The sequence below is a fragment of the Homalodisca vitripennis genome, unplaced genomic scaffold (genome assembly GCF_021130785.1).
Source record: "Homalodisca vitripennis isolate AUS2020 unplaced genomic scaffold, UT_GWSS_2.1 ScUCBcl_149;HRSCAF=1392, whole genome shotgun sequence".
Lineage (NCBI taxonomy): Eukaryota > Metazoa > Arthropoda > Insecta > Hemiptera > Cicadellidae > Homalodisca > Homalodisca vitripennis.
In genome coordinates this window covers 65,571-90,506 of record NW_025776279.1, presented here as the reverse complement: position 1 = coordinate 90,506, position 24,936 = coordinate 65,571, and the positions used below count along the sequence as shown (strand labels likewise).

General features: G+C 34.3%; 1 protein-coding gene across 1 annotated transcript in view; it reads right to left on the bottom strand.

The window, feature by feature from the left end:
* LOC124370399 overlaps window positions 1-24,936 on the bottom strand; it is a 119,088-nt gene that overhangs the window by 92,314 nt on the left and 1,838 nt on the right. Inside the window, exon 2 of the mRNA XM_046828684.1 lies at window positions 1,250-1,396. Coding sequence (XP_046684640.1) covers window positions 1,250-1,396 — 147 coding nt within the window. The remainder of the gene's footprint in view (window positions 1-1,249; window positions 1,397-24,936) is intronic.

The following is a 24,936-nucleotide window of genomic DNA, read 5'->3' as shown; positions in this document are numbered from 1 at the left end:
TATTGGACCAACACTTAAGTTGGGATAAACATGTTGACCATGTAGTAAATAAAATGTCCTCTGGTCTATACGCTCTACGACAAATGTCAAGGGTATGTAATATTGAAACCTTGAAAAATATTTATTTTACACTAATCAATTCACACATGTCTTATGGTATAAGCATGTATGGAGCTACAACAACAAAAAATCTAGACCGAATTCTTCACCAACAAAAAAAAGCTATTAGAATAATGTTAAATTTGGAACGAAATGAATCTGTCAAACAGCATTTTTCTAAATTAAGAATCCTTACTGTATATGGTCTATATATTTTTCAAACTATAATGCTTGTGAAATCAAATGAAGATAGTATACCTAAATTAGGAGCAAATCATGATTATAACACTCGCCATAGAAATTATCCATCAATCCCAAAACATAACTTAGAACTTTTTAATAAAAAAACCCACTGCTATAGGATCCAAATTCTTGTTATTTCTTCCAAAAACATTTCTAAAAATTTCACAAATTAGCATATTTAAAACAAAGTTAAAGTCGTTTTTAATTGAAAAATCAGTATACTCATTTAAAGAATATTTTGAGGTAACTTAGTTCATCCAACAATTTAGTAGTTGATATGACATATTGTAAATAGTAGCAGAATTGTAAAATCATTTCAATGACATTTTGAGGCAAACTGCTTTATTTAATCAATAAATGGATATTGTAATGTAATGGTTGACGCTATTCTGTATTTATACTGTATGTGTACATTGTATGAGTCTTGAATAAAGTTGAATTGAATTGAATGAAGAAGTGGCTGGCAACGCAGCGCTTTGACGACGACACAGAGCTGCAGCAAGAAGTGACAAACTGGTTGAAGACACAGGCGGCAGAATTTTATGAGGAAGGCATTGTCAAGCTCATCCATCGATATGATCTGCCTAAATTTGAATGGCGACTATTTTGAAAAGTAGTATTTAAGTGTGGCTTTCAAATGTATAATAAAAATTTTTTCCTATACTTTGTTAATTTTTAATTACAAAACGTAATCTACTTTCCGAACAGCCCTCGTAATTATCAATTCATATATTAATACTAATTGTAATAGTATTGTAATTATAACAGAAATAAACTGTCTTTCATTTCAATTCAGATATGATGCAGACTAGCGATACTCTATTAAACGAGTTGCTGCTTTTTAAAATGGCGAACAGAGTAAACATTAAATCTAATCACAAGATGCCAAAAAAAAATAAAAAAATACCTGAAGGCACATGTCAGAAACTTGCATATCATCACAGTTCCAACGACAGAACAGTTTGATTTCAGGCAGTTCTGGATCCTGAGCCACTGGTATGGTGTCAGCAGTCAGTATGGGCTCGTCCACTCCCCAATCCTCTCCGTCAGCCATCTACATATAAATCAAATCAAATAATTACAGTAAAACAATTGAAACTATATATATTTATTTAAGATATATAATAAATATATATATATATATATAAGATATTTAACGGATATTTACATCTTTTGAGTAGAATATTAACATTTCAAGGCAATTATTCTCTAATTTAAATCTTTCCAAACAAATTAAGTGCACTAGCTATTGTGTTATATTATTACCTTAAACTGACCGGCTAATTTCTTTACATTTGCACAAGCTTTTTGGAAAAAATTGTTGTAACAAACAATAACAAACATTCATTTTTTGTAATAAATTAAAGAAATATGCATATTTTTCTAGTGAAAATAAAACACAATAGCCTATATTTTTAAAATGTGTTAGTACAAATTTATTTTTAAAACTTTTCGAGTTTCATACAAAATTGTACATATGTATTGTTTTAATACCTATAACGCAGGAAAGGCTATGCAATTATAAACATAATTCACTTATAGTATTATACTTTTCCACAAAAAACTAAGGTCAACAATGGATTGTCAAACCTTTATGCACTTGGCACCAATAAAACAAAAGTTTGTTGCTATAGAAACATCCAGATTTAAAATCAATATTACGCCACTAATAATAAAATAATAATTTTACACTGTTTTATGATTTGTATTTACATTAAAACAAATGTATGCAAAAAAGTAAACAGTGCTTAGGAAAAACTTTTTAACAAAACACGCCAAAGGAGACTTTTCAAAAAAGTAATATGTACAGCTTTACAATTTTTTTCTTGACGTCTCCTAGCAATCAACAGATGTCCTCTCAACTGCACCTGCCCCTTCACCGTTGGACGTGACGTTAAGTAATACATCACTAACAAACAGCAAACAGGTTCAAGTTTTGTTTTAAATAGTGAATTGTACACTATGTCCCAAAAAATACTAAGCAACAGTTAAATTTAGATAGTATTTAGCATCACATTATGGTAGGGTTTATGAAATTATAAGTTATTTAATTTTACTTGTTTATATTACATGTACCATTATTGTTTGCTCTAACGTCTTAACCTCAAAACATAACCTACAAAAAGCAGCAGCTTTATATCACATTTATATGTACAGTACAAGAGAAAGCTTAGCGTGATGAATGGTACCTAGACACAAATTAGGATATTATAAAGCAAAGAATATTTAGAACATGCTATGCATCCACATCCACCATCAAGGATTGTTCTGCCAAATAACATTATTTCGAACATGCAATAATTATCTCTGCATAGTAGTTGATAGAAAACTATCCATCACCACAACACTGTGAACCCTAGTTACTGTATTTTTCAACAGATACAAACCCTCCGCTCAGGAACTTAATCGTGGAAGAATCACTTGAAAACACTTTCCCTCATCGTGGACTGGCCATGGCACCATTTTCTGGCATCGCACAACCCACTCAAATAACATCATGTGATTTTTTTCTTTGAGGATATGTTTAAGACCAAGTTTATATACCTTAAAAAGTGTAAAACATTCAAGATTTGAGACTAAGAATTAGCAAGGCTTTGTCAAACATTAATGACTAAATGTGTAATCATGTGTAAGCAGAGTAAGACTGCCAAGTTGATTGTCTTTTCCCCAACAATGGAAACACAATGGACAGCTTGTCATTGATTTGGGAATTCAAAATATTTGTCTTAGTGTCGTATAAATGTATATTTAGAATATATTATCTTAATTATTATTTAACAGAATATTTTAACATTGATATTTTAAAAGATGATTTAAATACTACAAACTTTCTCAATACATTACGCTCTTTAAATTTATACTGTTTAAATCATGAACCTACAAGAAATGTAGCTTGTCTTGATAACATTGTTACCAATATGATTAAAAATGATATAGAATGTCAGATCATCGAGCCTCATATCTCTGATCACTCTGGTATTTTAGCAGTCTTCCACGACTTTATGGGTAATGATCCAAACAAACAAACATATTTCAAGCGAATGAGGGACTTAACTCCCAAAGCAATAAGAAACTTTAGAATGGTGCTAAGTGAGGTTGACTGGAATTTCTTAAAAACATACTATAGAGTTGATTTAGCTTTTAATGATTTTATTAACTTTTTGACAACTTCTTTTGAAGAATGCTGCATGATAAAGAAAATAAAAGTAGATTTAAATAAAAATATATGTAAGAATAAGTGGTTTACACCTGAGCTGAGGTCATATAGAGATTATGTTATGTATTTGTATGATTGCTATAAGAATAATAAAGGTCTTGCTGAAGAAAATTTATATAAAGATGCATATTTAAATGCTAAAAGATGTTATAAAGTAAAAATAAAACAAGCCAAGTTAGAATCTCATGAAAATTATATTCTTAGTTCTAAAAATAAGTGTAAAGCTGCTTGGAATGTTATTAGATTAGAAGCTAATTTAAGACCTGCCAAATCAGGAAACAAAAATTGATTCAGAAATTTTTAATGACTATTTTATTAACTCTGTAACAATATCAAATGTAAATAATGTAGCGAGTAACTGCAATATAGCTGCCATCCAGTTTTTAAATAGGTATATAAATCTGACATGAATATTGAGAATAACGTTTTCCACTGGAAGCAGATTCCTTCAAAAGATGTGCTCAAGTATGTTTCTAAATTGAGTTCATCACAAAGTGAAGATGTTTATGGTTTCTCCAACAAAGTAGTCAAGGAAGGAAATAATAGATATTATTCTAGAGCCCTTAACACTTTCTTTTTAACATGATGCTTGAGCAGAGTGTTTTTCAGATATCTTAAAGTTGTCAAAGTTTGTACCTATTTTTAAGAAAGGAGATAAATTGTGCCCCTCTAACTATCGCCCGATATCATTAGTTCCTATATTTTAGTAAGGTCTTTGAGTGCTGTATAAAAGACCAACTGTACAATTACTTTGCTGAGGAGAACTACTAAGTAAGGAGCAGTTTGGTTTTTTTACCTGGTAAAAACACTATCAAAGCAGTTGAATCAGTTGTTGAAAAAATCTTAAGAAGTTTTGAATGTAAAGATATATTATCAGCCACTTTAATTGACTTGTCGAAAGCTTTCGATAGTATATCTCATGATCTGCTTTTAAAAAAAACTTCATTGTTTACGGTATACAGGGTAAAGAATTGAATTTAATGACCTCTTATCTAAGTAATTAGGAAGCAAATGGTAGCTCAAGGTTCTGACGTATCAAAGCTCAAATTAGTTCAAATGGGTGTCCCTCAGGGCTCGGTCCTGGGGCCTTTTTTGTTTATTGTAGCTATAAATGATTTTTGCTTTTAGTGTGCCCTGTATGTCCGTTTTATATGCGATGATGATACAACTTTACTTAATTCTGGTAAAGACCTGATTAGCTTAGACTTGGTGCAAGGTAATGCAATGAGGGTAGCTTGTGATTGGTTTAGAGCAAAATTTCTTAAATGTAAACAATAGTAAAACAGAGATATATTTATTTCAGTTTAAGAACTGCTGTAACAAGTGGAAGTAAATCAGTTAAACTGTTAGGGGTACATTTGGATGACAGGCTTAGTTGGGATACTCATACAAGTAGTCTATGTACATAAGCTATCTAGGGTAAACATACTTATTACGTAAATTAAGTTTATGTGTAAGTAGAGAAATGTTAATAACATCATATTTTGCCTTTTTTCACTCACTCTTGTTATATGGAATACTTCTTTGGGGTAATAGTAGTGGAGCCCAAAGAGTTTTTTTGTGGCAAAAGCAAGCTTCTAAGATTGATTAAGAATGTGAAGGGTAGGGAATCTTGTCGCCCGATTTTCAAAGAGTTCTCCATAATGACAGTACCATCTATGTATATATATTGTTGCTTAAATGAGAGTTAAAGAAAATCTAGACAAATATGAGGTGCGTCAAGACATCCATAATTATAATACAAGAGCTAAATATATGTTTAAATTTAATACCAGTAAGACTTGAAAAAATTTAAAAAAAGTCACTGCTTTATGGAGGTGCAGTTGTTTAATAAATTACCTGATAGTGCATGGACAACGAGTCTAAATAAATTTAAAACAGTTCTTAAGAATTGGTTTAAGATTGCACCTTTTTACTCTGTGGATGAATTCTTAGTCTGTGATACAAGTACCATAATTTTCTGATAGTCTGTTTTTAAAATGGTCTGATACATATTTTTAACTATAAATGTTGTTTTAATTTGTACTGTTTATATGTTAGTTTTAATTGTACCAGTTTTGAAATCTTTTAATTTAAGCTCAGCATTCTAGTCAAACTATTTTAATTTGTTATATTCATTTTTCAATGTAAATTTTGTGATAAATTATTCATTTGTGTTTCCTATTTGTAAGTATTTGAATTTTAGCACTGGTGAATATTTATTATGCAATCTTTTTTTTATATAGTTTTAGAAAGTAAACCACTTATGTATAAACTTACTACAGAAAAAACATTACTTATTACTGTGTTATAACCACCATAGAACTGTAATAGATTATATATATATTTTATATTGTTCTGACAATGTCTATTGTACCTGTGTGTATTTAACGACAATAAATCTTCTTGATTCTTGATTCTTGAATAGACTAAATTAGTATTTTATTATTTTTAGAGTTGTAGAAACCAAACTAAACAAGAATGGTTGAAAGAGGATCTGAAATCACTAAACATGGAAAGCAAGTTTTAGGAAGGGTGCACATCAGTCTGGAAAATCGTATCTAAACAGAAAAGGTAAACATGTGAAACCCAAAGGCCGTCAACTAAATGCAAGTATAGGTGCCAAAACAGAATATCGGAAGATGAGGGTACATTTGTTTATGACTCTTTTTATTCTTTGCCATCTTTAACAGAAAAAATAACATTTCATTATTAGCACTAGTGAACTTTTATCACAGCAAAACTTAAAAGAAAAAGCCGTCAATTAGGAGATCTAAAACAATTAGCCGTCAATTAGGAGATCTAAAACAATCAGAAAATGTTTGCTTACAACTCAGGTTTCAAAAACAAACAAACATCAAAAAGACAATATTCCTTTAAATAATATTTTACCATCAAAGGTGAAAAAATACAAGTCTGTAAAACATTTTATATATCAACATTAGGAACATCTCAGAAACCAGTATACACAGCACATAATAGTAAGGATGTTGCAACAAACACAGCTACTCCAGAGGTTAGAGTAATTATAGTAGATGTAGGCCAGAAGGAGACGTTAATTCAGCCAGAGACCATATTAAGTGATTCCATGAAATTGAATCGCACTATTGTAGGGCGAATACAAAAAGACTTAATCTAGAATCAGACCTAAGTGTTTCAAACAGTGTAAAGTTAAAGGTATCATTCTTGTTACAAAATCTGAACTACAAAATTTTTGCCACGGAATTCAATTTAGGATTTCATGTACTCAAATTAGATTGGTGTGATCTTTGTGAAAAGTTTAAATTAGCACGCCAGACCGACACTAACTGAAGAGAGTAAAATGAAGATTATGAAAGGCAGCAGTTTTTGAAAACTAAAATGAGAAACGCCCAAAAAAAAAGAAGTAAAAGTACTCCAGTTATTTTTGTAGACCTACAAAATGTAATCCTGACTCCTCATACTGAAATAAGCTCTTTATTTTATCTAGGAAAAATAAACATGTACAATCTAACTGCACACTTTTCAGTAACAAAAAAATGTATTACACACAGGTATCAAAAACTGCACTGGCCGTTCAGGTAATGACTTACCAAGTGCATTTAGAAAAACATTAGATTGTGTTATTGATGAGAACAATGTAACAGAGTAGATGTTTGGTCCAATTCTTGTATTCCTCAGAATCACAATTCTATCGTGTCTAACGCTATTCAAGACTGCCTACGAGACAACATCTTTGAAAATAAAATATTCTTTGTTAAGACATTCTTGCGTGCAAGAGGTTGGCTGTGTGCACAGTTGCATAGAGAGGGCCAAGTCAAAAACTGAATTTTACTCCCCAATTGGACTGATTTGGCTATGAAAGCAAATAAATCAATACAATCCTTACTGGATAATTCAATTAAAACCTAGTGATTTTAAAGATTATGCAAGCACATCTAAACTTTTTAACTACAAGATTATTCCATATACTAAAGTAGCTTACCTGGAATTTTCACAAACCCTTCAACTTGTCTTTTTTTAAACAAATCATGACCCTTAACAGCCAGTGAACTGTTCTAACAAAAGTATGATTGTACACCAACAAGAAAGAGTAAAACTATCAACTTTTTCAGGAAATGGTGAATGAACGAATGCATTTTTTTTATTTCCCCAATATTGCAATCTTTACAACTAAACTAATAGTAGGGGAGCCCAAGCGGGGATTTTTCGCGTTACTAGAGCGCGTCATAAAATTATATGGGGAGAAATGTCGTACTCCGTAATGTACCCCTAGCACATATGAACCTTTAATATAGGGGTCTGCGTTGAGGGCAGACCGTCAGACTAGTAGAAAAAAATCGATCCTCAGAAAAACTTGTGGGCGTCAGATAAATACAAAGTAAGTTAAGTACATGTAGAACGGTGTAGATTTCAATAACCTGACGATTAAAGCGTAGTATAAGGAAATAGGCAAGTCACAAAGGTGTAAAAAAAATAATGTTACCTCAAAATACTCAAGCGCGATTGAATTTTTTTTTATTTTGAAGGAAATCTTTTAAGAATTGCGGACAAAATATAATCTGACGATTTTCATGGGGTGAGGTAGCTAAAACCATAAATAAAGGGTGGAGCGTACAGCCGCTGAGAACTGTATATTTCCCACTCTGCGCCTCTCTTTCCTTCTCACTCTTTCTCTGTCTTTCACTCTCTCGCACCATCTGCACACTACCATATACCGCCATAATGCCATCTCAGATGATCACAATAACAACATGTTTTTTTAGAAGTATATTTTTATTTATTTATTTGATTGTTTAATGCAATAAGTTTTATATACATTACAATAATGAGTGATATAAGTGTGAAATGTGTATTTTGTGGAAAAGAAACATGTGAAATTTTTTTTTTTTTTTCAAATGGTCAGATGAACAATATTCCTCCACATTATTGTCAGATTATCATTTAGAATGGTCAGGACATCGAATTGAACCGCCTGTATAAATATCTGACGTGCTCGAGTATTTTAAGACCGCATTTTTTTTACATTTTCACAAATCTGTCATGACTTTCGATCACGTCCAAATCTTCAGTCATTTAAATAGGATACTTTTTTTAGTTTACTTAACATTCCCTCTGAATATCTGGCACGCTCAAATAACTTTTTTTTCCTTTTTTCTATCCCTTTTTATGGCCACCGTCCACCGTTATAAAAAAACAGTATTTTCAATTACCAAACCTACTTTTCTACTTCTCTGAAAATAACCTAAACAACTCAGTACAATTAATTTTTTTCCCAGATCCCGAAAATGGCATCAAACAATGGTACTTTGTATGATGTGGGCGTTATAGTTTTCGCCAAAATAAGAGGCCATCCTTACTGGCCAGCAGTTATACAAGACATTTTAAAAATTGACAATATCACTAAATACAGTGTCACATTCTTTGGAGACAATACTACTGCCTCCATTAAACAAAGCGACATGTGCCTGTATGCAGAATATAATTTAATTCATGGAAAGCCAAAAACGGACAATTTCAAAAATAAAAAGTTTAACGAGGCCCTTAGAGAAGCAGAACAAGTTTTTAAAACCTCTCTTCTAAGTAAACCTCTAATAGACAACAGCCAAAATAAATCACCAGGTTGCGAAGAACTAGACCTCAGTAATACTGCACAAAGAGTTGAAGGTAGCTCCAGAACAAATGAGAGTTTAATACAAGAGCTAGAGATGTTAAACAATAGCAAGGATTTAGTTGAGGTTGTCCATACTAAGATACAACATTTTAATGACGTTGACGACCTAGAAACTTCCCTGACACTGGCCGCCGAAGCAGGCAATGCCCTACTAGCGGAAAAAACTGTAAACTTAAGCAGGACCTGAATTCTCTAACTCTAAGGAACTTCAAACTGGCACAACAGATAACCGATCAACACACTCTGTCAGAGCTAACCTATCAAGCAAAGATAAAAGAACTAGAAGCTCAAAATGAAGCCTTACACAGCCGAAACACCCTGCTAGCTGAAAAATTGACCGAAGTTGAAAACCAACTCTCGAAAGAAAAGCAGCTACAGGCTGCTCTAGAAAACACCTTTGAAGAACAAGACCTAAGTAAAGAAAAAATAATATGCAGACTTGAAGAGAAAATTAAGCAGCTCGAAAATACCATTAAAATGCTACAGAGTAGAAACAGATAACAGTGGCTGCACTGAAATCAAAGTTAATGCCATCGACTCCGAAACCCAAACAAACAACCCTAATATCACTAAACAAAGAGACACACTACAAATTATGATCAAACTGACCAAACTTAAGTGCAGACAGGACCACCTAGAATCAACAGTGAAGATTTTTCAAAATAATTCCTATCAACGTGACCTGCATGACCAAACTAATACAACACCTGCAAAGCCTACTAGTAGAACACCTTTGTTTAAGCAATTTCAAACACCAAACCGCTTGAATAGGGCTGTGAAAAATTCAAGTTCAAAGAAAGGAAATTATTTTAGTGTCTCTCTACAGATAGCCAAAAATAAAGAATTACAAGAACAAAGACAGATGGACACAGACCCCGAAAAAACAATAGTTCGTGCAAACATAAAAACTTTCGGTAACTTTTGAGTACATAGCAAACCCCCAATGACAGCAACTCTACTTATAGACAAAACTTTTGAAGATTTTTTGAAAGAACATATGGAGAAAATCTTAAGAAAAACAAACAGCTCACCAGATGACAGCATGACCAAGACTCCATTAACTAGCACTCCTTCAGATATCGTACCTGGAAATACTTCAAATACTTTTTTAGAAATTATACAAGAAAGCCAAAACACCTCTTAAAGAAAACAAGGAAAAAACCTATCACCATCTTTCATCAGAACATTCCAAGGACTATCAAAAAAGGTGGAAAGAATAAACCATCTATTGAGTGACCTACATCCAACCATATTAATACTTACTGAACATGGATTAAACTCAGATAAACTATTACTCACTAAGATTAGTGGTTACAATTTAATTACACACTACAGTAGAAAAGACCATAGATTGGGAGGAGTTGCAATCTACATTAAGGAAACAGAAACTGCAAAAACAGAAGCAATCAACATGGCAAACAGTTGTCAAGAACTGGTATGCGAAGCTGCATTAACAAAGATAAAAATCAAGAAAAAAACTCTCTACATTCTAGGGGTTTATTGGACACCAGGAGGACAAGCTAATGTAGCTATCAACATTATATCAGATATACTTACCTCATTTACAGCTGAGGCAAAACTTCTTATCTTAATGGGCGACATCAACATAGACAGGCTAACTGTTAACACGAATAATACTATTTTCGAAGATTAACTGCTGGTTTTTGGAGTCAGGCGGCTTCCCCTTCCAGCGACAAGAATTACTAATCATTCTACAACATCAATAGACTGCATCTGTACCAACATACCTGAAGATGCAGTCGACTTTTCAGTGATCCAAGGTGGAATGTCGGATCACACTGGCCAAATCTGTTCTATTGCAGTGGAAAGAGAAGTCTTCCCTACAAAAGAAGCTACACAAAAAAGAATTTTCTCAATAAAAAACCTTAATAGCTTAAAACAGGAATTCGAAATGGAAAAGTGGGAACTGGTACACAATGCCCCTGATGTTGAAGAGGCATACAGAACATTTCAGACAACTGTCAGACAAATATTGGACCATATATGCCCTAGCAAAAAAGTAAGAGCAAAGCCGAGGGGCAGACTAAAAGTTCAGTATGACCAAGAGTCGAAAATACTAAAAGAAGATTTTCTAATTGCCTTACAAAGATATGAGCTCACCAGAAATGAACATGATAGAACATACATGGCAGCAAAAAAGAAAGCCTACGATCTCAAGCTTAGGAGTCTCAAACAACATATGGCTGCTAACTACATCACTAACTCTGACAATAAGTCTAAAAGCCGTTTGGGACATAATAAACTCAGAAAAGCAAAGTAAGCAACAGAAAGAAAATTCAACACTGAAGATGGAGATAGAAGGAAACATAACAGACAACCCCGCCGAAATAGCCGAACATTTCAACCAATACTTTTCCCAAATAGCAGATTCCACATTAGGCGAAAATAGAGAACATCTGAAATACACAGCCATAACTCATCCGATTTTGCTTCCACAAAGAAATTGTCTATCACTAATTTTAACACCAACAACTGTTAAAGAAGTCTTGGGAGTGATAGCTTCCCTGAAAACTAAATTATCATGTGGAATTGATGAAATTCCTTCAAAATTAGTAAAACACTGTACCAAACAACTAGCACCACCACTGGTTACCATAATAAATCAATCGTTTTCCTCAGGCCAGTTTCCATCCCCCTTAAAAATATCAAAAATATACCCAAAGCACAAAAAAGGATCCATCACTAAACCTGAAAATTACCGTCCCATTTCACTAATACCAACTTTCTCAAAAATAATAGAAAAGGTAGCACTCTCAAGAATGTTACAACATCTGGACAGATATAATCTAATAACAAAGAACCAACATGGCTATCTCAAAGGACGATCCACCACCACAGCTGTCACTAATCTAATTGAATACGTCATAGATAAATTAGAAGACCACAAACACGTATCAGCTGTCCTATTAGACTACAGTAAGGCTTTCGATTGTCTAGATCATGATCTTATCTTGAAAAAGATTTCAGCCCTAGGTTTTGGAGGCTTGGCGAAAGATTAGGTGACTAGCTACCTGAAAGGACGCAAGTAAATAGTTGAGATTCAACAAAATGTAAATGGGAGTAAATGCGTGTATAGATCAAGACAACTCACAGTAAGTAGAGGAGTGCCTCAAGGCTCAGTTTTAGGCCCCTTTTTGTTCATACTTTTTACAAACGATTTTCCAAGTTTTATCAATGACAATTCTGTAGAAACCATTATGTATGCAGACGACACAATTCTTTTGTTTACAAATAACACAGCACAAAATCTAATTTTGAATATTTCATCAGCAACAGAAAAATCACTCCAATACTGCCTTCAAAACGATCTGGTCATAAATCAATCCAAAACCACCCAGATCAATTTTAGCAGAAGACAAGAGCAGATTCCAAAAATACCTAATATTTTAGTTGAAAAAAAGGCAAAACTGCTAGGCCTAACAATTAATGCTGACCTCTCCTGCACAGATCACATATGCGATCTGACCAAAAAACTTTCATCTGGCATTTATGTGGTAAAGCGAATGAAGTGGATAGGAGGTTTGGAGACGGCAAAGACAGCATACTATGCTGTAGTGGAGTCCCACCTCAGATATGGCTTAATTTCATGGGGAGGAACATCTGAAACCAATCTCAACAAAATCCTGGTACTCCAGAAAAAAGCTGTAAGGGCACTCTATAGCCTCAGCCCTAGGGAAAGCTGCAGAGAAGCTTTCAAATCCCTGCAGCTTCTTACTGTCATAGCACTATACATCCATGCAGTCGTCATCTACACCAGCCAGATGGACCTTCCTAGAAATGAAAATGCTCACTCATACCACACCAGACGAGCAACGGACTACATTCTCCCTGTACACCACACATCGCAATTCAGCAAAAAACCTTCTTACATTGGACGCAAAATCATTAATGCACTACCACCAAATCTCAAGAACATGAAAGGGAACGAACTGAAAAGACATTTTCGAGACTGGCTGATGGAACGACCTGTATATTCATTGAAGGAGTTCTTCGATTTTCTATAAATACCATATCAATATTTGTAAAGCAAGAAATATTAATCTAAGTTTTTGTTATTATATACTATTGACGCAATTGTATTTCTTAAAGAAACAACAAATAAAGAATATTGTCTATTGTCTATTGTAATTGCTCTTCAGATTAATATCGCTTGATTATCAGAAAGACATAGCGCGTATACATTATGAATTTCTGACGCGCTCAAGTATTTCCATGTAAATGTTTTTTTTTTTTTTTTTTTTTTTTTTTTTTTTTTTTTTTTTTTTTTGAAAATTTGTCCACGCTTTCCTCCACACTGAAATAAAAAACTTAACATAAACTTTTTTCGTTTTTAAAACTTAATCTTCACAATCTTACAGGCCCCCATGACGCTTTAGTCACTGCAAATTTAGCATCCCGGCTCCCTTACTATAAATAACTGACCATTTTTAAGATTACAGAAATAAAATGAAGAAAAAGCACCATAAAACAAAAAATTGCCCTTGGAAATGGTACATCTGTATTGGAATTCAAATCCAAAGTATTAAACTGTACAGGAGAGATCTCTGAACAAAAAAACGAGACTTGAAAGCAGCTTTCCCTTTTATGCCTCTTCAAGATTGACAGTTTTACACAGCTATATTCCATGATTGTTGCAGTACATTGGGACTAGTCCATCAGTAATTTATTTTCATGTAGGAACAAACAATCTGAGGAAGGGTACAGGTATTATTTTAAATTCATAATTTACATGTACACATAGTGCAGAACCTCCATGAATGTGACTCTTCCTACAAAAGGCACTTGCCAACTGGTAACCACTAGGTGCATGTAGTATCAGTTTGTCAAAGTTGAGCTAGAAAATTCTGTTGATTCATGATAACGCTCGACCTCACACGGCAAATTGCTCACGTGAAGTTCTCGAATCATTCCAGTGGGGGTCGTTTCCTCATCCACCATACAGCCCGGATCTTGCACCAAGTGACTATCACTTGTTCTCAACAATGACACACATGACACACATATGATATAGAGTTGACCAGTTAAAATTACTTGTATCATACAACAATTTTATTTAGGGAACATTTTAGTAAAACAGTGCTGAAGTTGTGGGAAAATCTGTGGTAAAGTATCCTTAACTTTTGAAACAGTTAAAAGTTAACATTTATTATAGTTTCAAACAAATAATTAATTATAAATATTACCTGTAACAGAATTTCTAAAAAGCACATATTGTTTTTATCACTGCACATTTTCATTTGTTTCTTTACAAAACTCATTTTCAATTCCAAGATAAGCACTCTTTTTCAATAAGTATTTGTGACTGTGACCTAAGAAGACGTTTTGTGATCTAAAATTAATTTATTTCACAAAGATAAACTCAGAAATTTGACTACAGTAGTTGTTTCCTGCAATACTTCAACAATATTGGATTTTCAAGCATACACAAGCAGTGAAGGGATAACCTGTACAGCTTGCCATCAGCTGTTAATGACTCAACTGGTGTACTTTGAACCTCATTGTTGTGCAGCAGATAACATTAAGACTTTCTCAGCCACTAATAGTGTTTCCATATTTATTTAATAAATGCTGACACCGTATTTTATTTACAATAATACTTGCATTTTTTCTTCATAATAAAATACTCTGATTTATTATCACTTGGACGTTAAAATAATTTTATGGATACTTCCTTGAGTGACCAATGTACGAATAAATCTCTTCTCTCAGGATGGAAAATTGGAGAAACAGTTAGGAAAAGTGGAGTACATCGAGGTAAAATAACTGATATAAAAGTAACAACCCCTGGTGGTAAAGTGTTACGATCAAAAAAAGAACTGGAAGAATACATTAAAATAAAAAAATTAAATTTAAAACTTGATGATTTTAATTTTACCTCAAGAAAAAATGTTAGCATTAAGAAAGCTAGTAAGGGTGAAAAATCAACCAAGTCAAACATGAGTATGAAGTTGAATGTTTCTGATTCTGTTTGTGAATCCCCTCTACCGCTTTTAAATATGGAAAACCCATCTAAAATTCAAAATAATGATATTTTATCAGAAACTGCCTCAACCATTAGTTCAAATTCTTCTGATTCCGCTGTGGAAACTCCTGTACAGTTTTCAAGTATTGAAACACAGACTGAAATTGAAGCTGTAAAAATGTTGTTAGTTTCTGATGAGCTTTTGAACGATAAATGGCTCACTGACTTGACAATTCAGCCGTATTTTCAAATGTTAAATGATAGGTTTCTGGATAAAAAATCGGGCATCATAATCAATCCACTCATTGTTCATGCAATAAAAAATATTAATGACTTCCATTTCATGCTAGAACCACTTAATATAAAGGACAAATGTTACATCATTCTACCAATAAATGACTCTGTTAATTTAACACAATCTGATAGTGGCTCACACTGGAGTACACTAGTATATGTTGGGTCTGAACAAAAATTTTTACATTTTGACTCTTCTGGTACATACAACCAAAGTTCTGCTCTCTCGGTTGCAAACAGGCTAAACACTTATTTAAACAAGACAATGCCAATCAATTTTTTAGATCTTGGTGGGCCGCAGCAGTCAAACAGTCATGATTGTGGAGTATTTATGTGCTGGACAGTGGAGTCCATTGTTCACAATATAATGACTTCGGACACAATAAATACAGAGTTTATTCGAAAAACTATTTTAACCCAGTCTGACATCATACAAAAACGCTCTCTTCTATCCTACGTGATTTACAACTTGTATAAAATCAGTAATAATGCTGTTGTTTCATTAATGATGGTAAAGTATGGTAAGTGTGAAAAAGAAAACAAATTTAAATCTGGAAGTGCAATTCAAAAACCAAGAGTTGTAAACCGTAATAAACCCAAACTGAAAATGAATTTCTCAGAGCATATTTTTCATAACATTAAAAAAACAAACAACTCTAAAACACACAAAAAATCTCAAAAAGCCAGTAGAATACAAAGTTTTAAAACCAACGTTACAATTTGCTCTGACAGCCAAGGTAAAAATCTTGCTCCAAAAATTACAGAACTGTGTGAAGGAAGAGTAAATGCTTTTGGCTATGTCAGACCAAACACAACTCTTCTGCAAGTCATCGACTCAGCTAAAATTGATGAAGAAAGTAGCCCATTAGTAGTTCTTGGCGGAACAAATGATAGTCTTAAAGAAAACTTTAATGAAATCTATGAGAGTTTAGAAAGTAAACTAAAAGTGCTTACTGTAACCAGACCTGTTTTCTTATGTACTGTACCTAATAGGTACGACAAAATTCTTAATGGTCCGGAAAACGATCAAATACAAAAAGTAAATAACTACATCATGGAGATAGCTGCCAGGATTGATGGAGTTTACATTATTAATCTTAATCATTTGGGACGACAACACTATACTGTCCATGGTCTGCACTTAAACATGCAAGGCACAACAAAATTGGCTCGCATTATTTTAAAAGCCCTTACTTGGTGGAACAGTCAAGAATTACATTTCAAGTATGAGAGAGTTCAACCTCCAGTAAAAATAATAGAAAAGAACATGACTGGAATAATTACTGAACATAAAGACTGTGAAAAAACTGCGTTTGCACACTGTATTTCTGGCGACTTTGAGAATGAGCGACAGATGACTGCTGGTGTTGCAGTGATTTTCAAACAACAATTTGGAAGACCACTTGCTTCAAACTGCATAACCAGTCACCTTGCTTATCAACAAGTCCCTGATGGAGCTGGAATCTATTCATTGATTACAAAGGATAAATACAAAAATAAACCTACTTTGACTGATTATGATAAAGCTTTTGAGGATTTCTCAATTGATTTTAAGAGAAGAGGTTTTACAAGGCTTATATGTTCGGCTGTGGGTTGCGTTCGTGATAAAATATCCATAGAACACTTTGTAACCAAAATAATGAAATTTCATCACCTTACTGGAGCTTCTGTGGACATCATATTGTACAACCAGTGGTCCTCCAGAGTATTATGGAATGGATTAACACATGATGAATTTATCACTGATTTAAAATACAATATTTTGTCAAAGTATCCGCAAGCTACACCATCATCGTTTGTTGTTGATCACATGCAGCCTGAGACCTCTTCACTTCAACCACTGTCATCAACCATAACTACAAACCTAGGACCACAAGGAGACAAGGAGATGGCCCTACATCAGGATCATCTTGATTTCCAATCCAAACAACACTTGGAAGCAGTGTCTGGTGAAAGTGAGGTGAATCATGGGCAATATGGTGTCAGTGATTTTTGTTCATCTTTTTCAGGTTTAAACTAAACTTTTATGACAATGAAAACTGTTCTGCATATAGATATAATAGTTTGAATGTTATTGATCTGGCTCATAATAATGCACTATTAAGTTCAAATAACAGTAAATCATTTTACACTATCAGGAATGAAAAACTACCATCATTTAAAATATAGGCTACTGAAACCAATATCAAACTAAATTCCAAAAATAAACAAAATTTTGACAACATTCAACTTCAACCATTAAAAATATTACATCAAAATGTTCAACACTTATCATCACGTATTAATATATTCAAAATTAATTTAGAAGAAATCCAACCAGATGTAGCAGCAATATCTGAACATAAAATGACTGAAGCAGAAATCCTGTATCTAAATATTCCAAATTATAAAATATGTTCATTTTTTACAAGGTCTATCTCACTTGGTGGTGGTGTATTGATCTTAGTTAGAAGTAACATTAAAAGTAAAAAATTATTAATTCCTGAAGTCCAAGATCTTACAGCCGAAAAAGAATTTGAATGTTGCTTATCAGAAATTACTGTAAATACATTTTCATTTATTTTAGCATGTATTTATAGATCCCCACAGCAAGGGCTACTTGAATCTTTTCTAGGTAGACTTGATTTGTTATGTAATACATTAAATGATAAATTCAAGAATATTATCATAGCAGGAGATTTTAACATCAATGTGTTGAACAAAGACAATACATATAGGAACTTTGTTAGTATTTTAAATTCTTATAACTTAGTTTATAAAGTAAATTTTCTTACTAGAGTTACCTCCGAGTCAGAAACCAGCATAGATAACTTCCTCACTAATATTACAACTAAGAAATTAAAAACATCTGGCCTTATAACATGTATATCAGACCATGATGGGCAATTGTTTGAAATTTTTGGTGTACAAAATACTCTTCATTATGTGAATAAAAGGTATTGTAGAAAGTTTTCAAAAACTAACACAGATTTATTTTTAAGGCTATTGGCTAGTGAAAATTGGTTAGAAGTTTACCAGGCTAGCGTAGAAACTAAGTATGATGTTTTTTACTCAATATTTGTTCATGTTTTTGAAATTAGCTTTCCTAAATTATTATCTGTTGAAAAAGAGAAAAACCTAAATAGTTGGATTTCAGATGATGTAAAGATTAAAAAGGAAAAAATTGCGCAATTGGAGAAAACATATAGGGTTTGGAAAACTAATGATTTAAAACAATTAATTAAGCAACTAAAAATTGAAAATAAAATTCAAATAAACAACAACAAAAAAAGGTTTTTTGACAGTAAAATTAAGAAATCTACAAATAAGTCGAAATCAACTTGGAAAATTATCAAATCTGAAATCAACAATGGCGCCAAGATCACTGATAACATACAATTAGTCCGGGATGGCACATCCATATCAGACCCAATTCTTGTTGGTAATATATTTAATGATTTTTTTATAAATGTTGTTGATAGATTTGTGCTTCCAAATATTCAGAAAGATTTTGTTAATCAATCGAGTCATGAAAAACCATCTCAAGCCTCAATTTTTTTCAAATTTAAAAGATTTTCAGGGTGGCAAGCCTGGGCTGCCGTGTAAAGTTGCATTCATTTTAACTGTGCAGTTATTACTTATATTTCGTTAGTAACAAACTAACTTATAACAGTGTGCCGATAAGTCTTTTATTAGTAATGATCAGTTAACGTTATATCAATCAACTCATGAACTGCATTGTAAGTAGTTAATGTCAAGACACGTAACTAACATCAAAGTTAGAAGCCTTGTCAGTCGGACATTGATAACAGAAAACTGCCTCTGCACATCTCTGCTGCGCCGCTGCCAACTGCAGGCTGTCAGACTAACATTTCCCGTTTCACCAGGCCAGACCCGCTGCACGGCCCCTCCATACGGACGGATTATTGCAGCGCCTTCAATTATTTCCATACTTCTAGTTCTCTTGTCTGCGTGTGAACTGCCAGTGACTTTTTGAAGGAGTTCATGCCGTTGTGTAATAATATCATAATTAGTGTGAGTCAGACATTTTTTGACAGAGCAGGATCCATTGCTTTTATAATTTTATTTTTATTAATCTTAGCATGCAGACCATTTAATTTGTGTGTTGACTAAGTATTTATATTAATTTATCTTTGAGTAAAAATAATATATTTACGTGTATTAGTAGTAAGAGTGTAATATTTTACTTATTTATAGATATAGATATTTGTTTTACTCTTTTTTATTACGAGATTCGTAATTTAGAAATGCCTTAACACTGTATTGTCCTATTCCGTACTTTTAGATATTTAATTGTTTTGTAATTTGTGTGTTGACTAAGTATTTATATTAATTTATCTTTGTGTAAAAATAATATATTTACGTGTTTTAGTAATAAGAGTGTAATATTTTATTTATTGATAGATATTTGTTTTACTCTATTTTATTACGAGAAATTTATTTATTTATTAATAGTTTAAGGAACACAGTTATCCTTTCTCTTTATTTAAAAAATGGTACGAATTACAAGATCAAATGAGTTGTTAAAAGGGATTGAAGGTCTGCATTATTTACATCAGGATGTAATAGATTTGTCAGCTTTATTTTTTAATGAGCTTAGGTCTATTAGGGCAACATTTGGCGAGAACGCAATAGATAACCTAATCCCTCATGTTTCCTCCCTCCTCTCTAAACTTAACGATACAACAAAATCCAACGAAGACCTCAAACGTGACATCGAAGATGTTCGCCTGGATTTGGTTGCAGCCCGAAAATCGATGCACTGACCTCAACAAAAGTTTTAAAGGAATATCCTTAGAATGCTGCGAACTTGAAAGCAAACAAGAAGATGAAGTTCGTCAGCTTAATTTGCAGATTGCTCAATGTAAGAAGGAAAATGAACAACTTAAGGAACAAATCGATCGACATGGGACTGTGAACACTGCAAATATAATAGCTGAGCACCAACAGAGAATCGATCTTCTCTCCGGTGAGCGCAAGTGTCTTCTTACTACCATCGAGGTCTTAGAAGCTGAAATAGAGAGTATGCGGTTGGAACTGAAACGGCTTGAGATACAAGTGTCGGAACAGCCTATTGTGGAGGATGATGAGAACGTTGTACTGGCTGAACTGCCTACATCAGCTGCTACCGAGGCTACTCTGATCTTACCAAGTGTGACTGCTCCCCCCACCCCCGCCATCAATCCCACCCCTCAGGCAACACCCCCACCTACCTCATCTGACACCTCTGATCCTCCTTGCGTCTCTCACCATACCAAAGACTTTAAAAAAGTGCTTCTTATTGGTGACTCACACTTAAGACATTCTTCTTTTGAAGCTGTTGTAAGAGGTGCACATCTAGAATGTTGTCCAGGTGGAAAAGCCTTAGATATTAAGAACAAACTGTTAGATTATATAGACTTAGATTTAGATGTAATATATTTTCATGTAGGAGCTAATAATTTGAGACGAGGTTACCGGGGCAGGCCGGGCTACAATGGAGGACACGGTAAACGCGAGGCCCTTCATAGTATTGCTGACCTCCTCTTCACTGCTAAAACCCGATTTCAAAACACAAAAATATTTTTTAACAGTGTTTTGACTAGGCGTGATATCACATACAAAGCGTTGTTCGATTTCAACTCGCAAGTCGAGTTGATGTGCAACAACTTTGATGTCACCTTTGTGGAGGCCAACTGTCACGTCAGTAAACGAGACCTCTCTCGAGATGGCGTACATTTTAACAGGAGAGCCGTAGCACGTTTGGGCTCTCTGTTTGTTGATGTCATGGCTGCAGCTTTGTATTCACCTCCTCCTTGCTCAGAGCCAGCGTCCAACAAACAGCTGGAGAGTTCTCCTGAGCAGGGAAAACTAGCAGCGCGGGGGGGTGAACAACAAAGTCGACGTCTCAAGGTTGCTCATTTGAACATGCGATCCCTGAACACAGGGTTTGATGAAATGAGTTCTTTATTGAGCGATTTTGACTTTGACGTTTTTTGTGTGTCAGAAACTTGGCTACAACCTAGCACCCCATCAGAAAGTTATGGTATACCAGGATATGTCTTGTTGCGAAGCGATCGTCACTTCAACCAAGTTCTTGACAGGCACCAGATGGGTGGAGGAGTGGCTCTTTACATCAAGGAAGGCATTTCATTTGAGCAACATTTCTTGTCTGAAGACATAAATCCTGGAGTAGAACACATCTGTGTAATTCTAAAGTGGAAAGGAGTGCGGGTTGGGCTTTGTGAAGTGTACAGACCTTCTTATGTGAGATCCTCCAGCCTTGAGGAAACTATTTCACTCGCTGTTTGTGGAACTGGCAGTACAAGTCAACACTGTGATTTATTTAGGAGACACAAACATTGACCTTCTCTCTGCCACAAGCAACGATGCAAAGTATCTCCGCCGTCTCCTGAAGGACTCAAATGCAGTTCAGATGGTTAACGAGCCTACAAGAGTTACAGGGACTTCAACCACATTAATCGACCATATTATCGTGGACAAGTCGACTGAAGTCAAGAGAACCCGGTGTAGTAGACACTGCAAGCATTAAAGATCATCGTGGGCAGGTTATGACAGATCACAAACTTGTTTTTTGTGAGATTTTTGTGCCTAAAGTAAGGCCAAGCTCAAAACTGATCACATACCGAGATTACTCCAAATTTGACCCCGAAAAGGCAGTAGAAACTACTTCAAATGTTAATTGGAATATTGCTCTAGGCATGGAAGGAGTGAATGAAATTGAGCAGTTTATTACTAGTAATATTAAGAAAATATTTGATGAACATGCACCAGTTGTCTGCAAACGGGTAACAAAGAAGAAAGCCCCTTGGAGAAGTGATCAACTCAAAGAACTCACTAAGACTAAGAATAGACTTAGAAATCAATATTGGAGAACCAGACAGAGAAGTGACTGGAATCAATACAGAATTGTTAGAAACAGGTTAAACCAGTTAATTTGGAAAGCTAAAAAAGACTATTTCTCTGATAACCTTACTTGTACTAAGTCTTCTAAGGAATTCTGGAGATGCCTTCGAAAGTGTGATATTGTTCCTGATAAAACGAATAAAACTCTTCAAAACAGCTTAGAGGTTAATGAAATGAATAAATATTTTGTTGAGATGGGCTCAGGGTTGGAGGTAGATAAGGATTTAGTTAGATTCTTGGAAGCTAATAGAAGGGGTAATGGAGAAACATTTAAATTCAAGACTATTACCGATGATAACGTCAGATGGGCTATTGACGCAATTAAATCTCACGCTACTGGAACGGACGAGATCTCCATCCAAATGATAAAAGCTGTTAGCCCATATGCAATTAAAGCAATCACCCATCTTTTGAATGAAAGCTTTAGATCAGGTACTTTTCCCAATGCTTGGAAATTTAGTGTTATTCAACCATTGCCCAAAAATACCAACCCTACATCTGTACAACACTTGAGGCCAATTTCTATCTTGCCAGCAATGTCAAAGGTGTTAGAAAAAATAGTTATCGCTCAAATGAATGAATACATTGCAGATAATAAGTTGCTTCCTAAATTGCAGTCAGGGTTTCGCAAAAACTACAGTACCTGTTCAGCGCTGACAAATTTGTTCAGTGACATGTTTCAAGCCAAAGATCGTGGACTGCAAAACTCACTTGTACTTCTAGACTACTCCCAGGCCTTTGACTCGATCAACCATGAGATGATGCTGGCCAAAATGTGCTATATGGGCTTCGACGATAATACTGTGAGATGGGTCAAATCATACTTGGGTAGTAGGCAACAAGTCACTAAGCTGGGAAGTGACACTTCTTCGCCACTCTTCAAGCAGCGAGGTGTCCCTCAAGGATCCTGTCTGGGTCCACTTCTCTTCAATCTGTACACTTCCGATATGACAGACAGTATACAAAGCTGCACGGCTCATTTATATGCAGATGACTGTCAACTGCACTTGGCTTACGAACCCAGCAGGATATATTTAGCTGTCAACAACATAAACACTGACCTTCAGCAAATCTCCGTATGGTCAGCGAAAAATGGGTTGAAGCTGAACGTAGGCAAGTGTAATGTCCTGCATGTGGCACCACAAACTGTTACTGACATGATGGATGACCAAGGTTTAGTTGTCAGGCTTAACGGAGAAAGCCTGGCTGTATGTAACACTGTAAAGACCCTGGGTGTTGTGCTAGACAGTGAGCTCACCTTTACCCATCATGTCACTTACGCCATTCAACGAGCGCTTGGTCGTTTAAGAGGTTTATATAGGTTCAGAGATCTTTTACCTGAGCCTACAAAACTTCGTCTCATGCAGTCGTTGGTTTTGTCAGTATTTCAGTACTGCTATCCTGCATACGGTAATAGTATTTCAAGGGAAAATGTCACTAGAATACAAAAGATGCAAAACACTGCAATCCGCTTCATTTTCCAACTGAAGCGTCGTGATCACGTGACCCCTTTCAGAACTGCTATTAACATGCTCCCCATGGAGGACGTGTGCGGGATACTCACCGGCTGCATGATACACAAAACTCTGAAGCTCAAAGAACCGGAGTACCTCTGCGAAAAGCTCGTTTACCGGGATGAGGTCTCTCAGCGTGCAACTCGACAAAACAGGACCCTCCACCTGCCTAGGGTGAGGCTTGAAGTAGGGAGGAGAGGATTTTCGTACTTCGGTCCGAAGTTGTACAATGGTCTCCCCGGTAACGTCAAAGCTTTAAACTCAGTTACCAGTTTTAAAAAACGACTAAAGAGCTCTTTCTGTGATTTATAAATTCATGTTTTTTTTTTTTTTGTAATTATGTTCTATGTGCATGTAAGTTATTGTCAGTAGAGGTTATCTATTTAATTAGCTTAGGACATATTTATTGTACTTGACTTGAGTTGTACTGAAAAAACAGTGTAAACTGAGTATCGCTTGTAATAAAGGCATTTTTATTTATTATTTATTTATTATTTATGTTGATGAAAGAATTTTAAAAGCGATTGTAATGGCTTTTGAAAACAAATTCTCAACAGGAATTGATGATATACCAATCACTATCATTAAACAGTCTTTTCCGCTAATCTCCAAACCATTAACCCACATAATCAATTCATCATTAATATCTGGCTTTTTCCCATCCAAATTAAAAATTGCTAAAGTTGTTCCACTCTATAAAAAGGGGGATTTAAATAGTCCAACAAGTTACAGACCTATATCTTTATTACCTGTGTTTTCTAAAATTTTTGAAAAAGTAGTATATAATCAACTTTTGGATTACCTGGAAAGTAATCACATATTGGATGATCAGCAACATGGTTTCCGACCACAAAAATCTACGATAACTGCTGGTGTTAATTTCATTGAATTAATAATAGATTTGGTTGACAGGAATGAAAAAGTCATTGGAATCTTCCTTGACTATTCCAAAGCATTTGACAGTGTGTCCCACGATGAATTACTTAAGGTACTTTACAATTTAAATATTAAGAGTAAGGAACATGAATGGTTCAAATCATATTTAAAA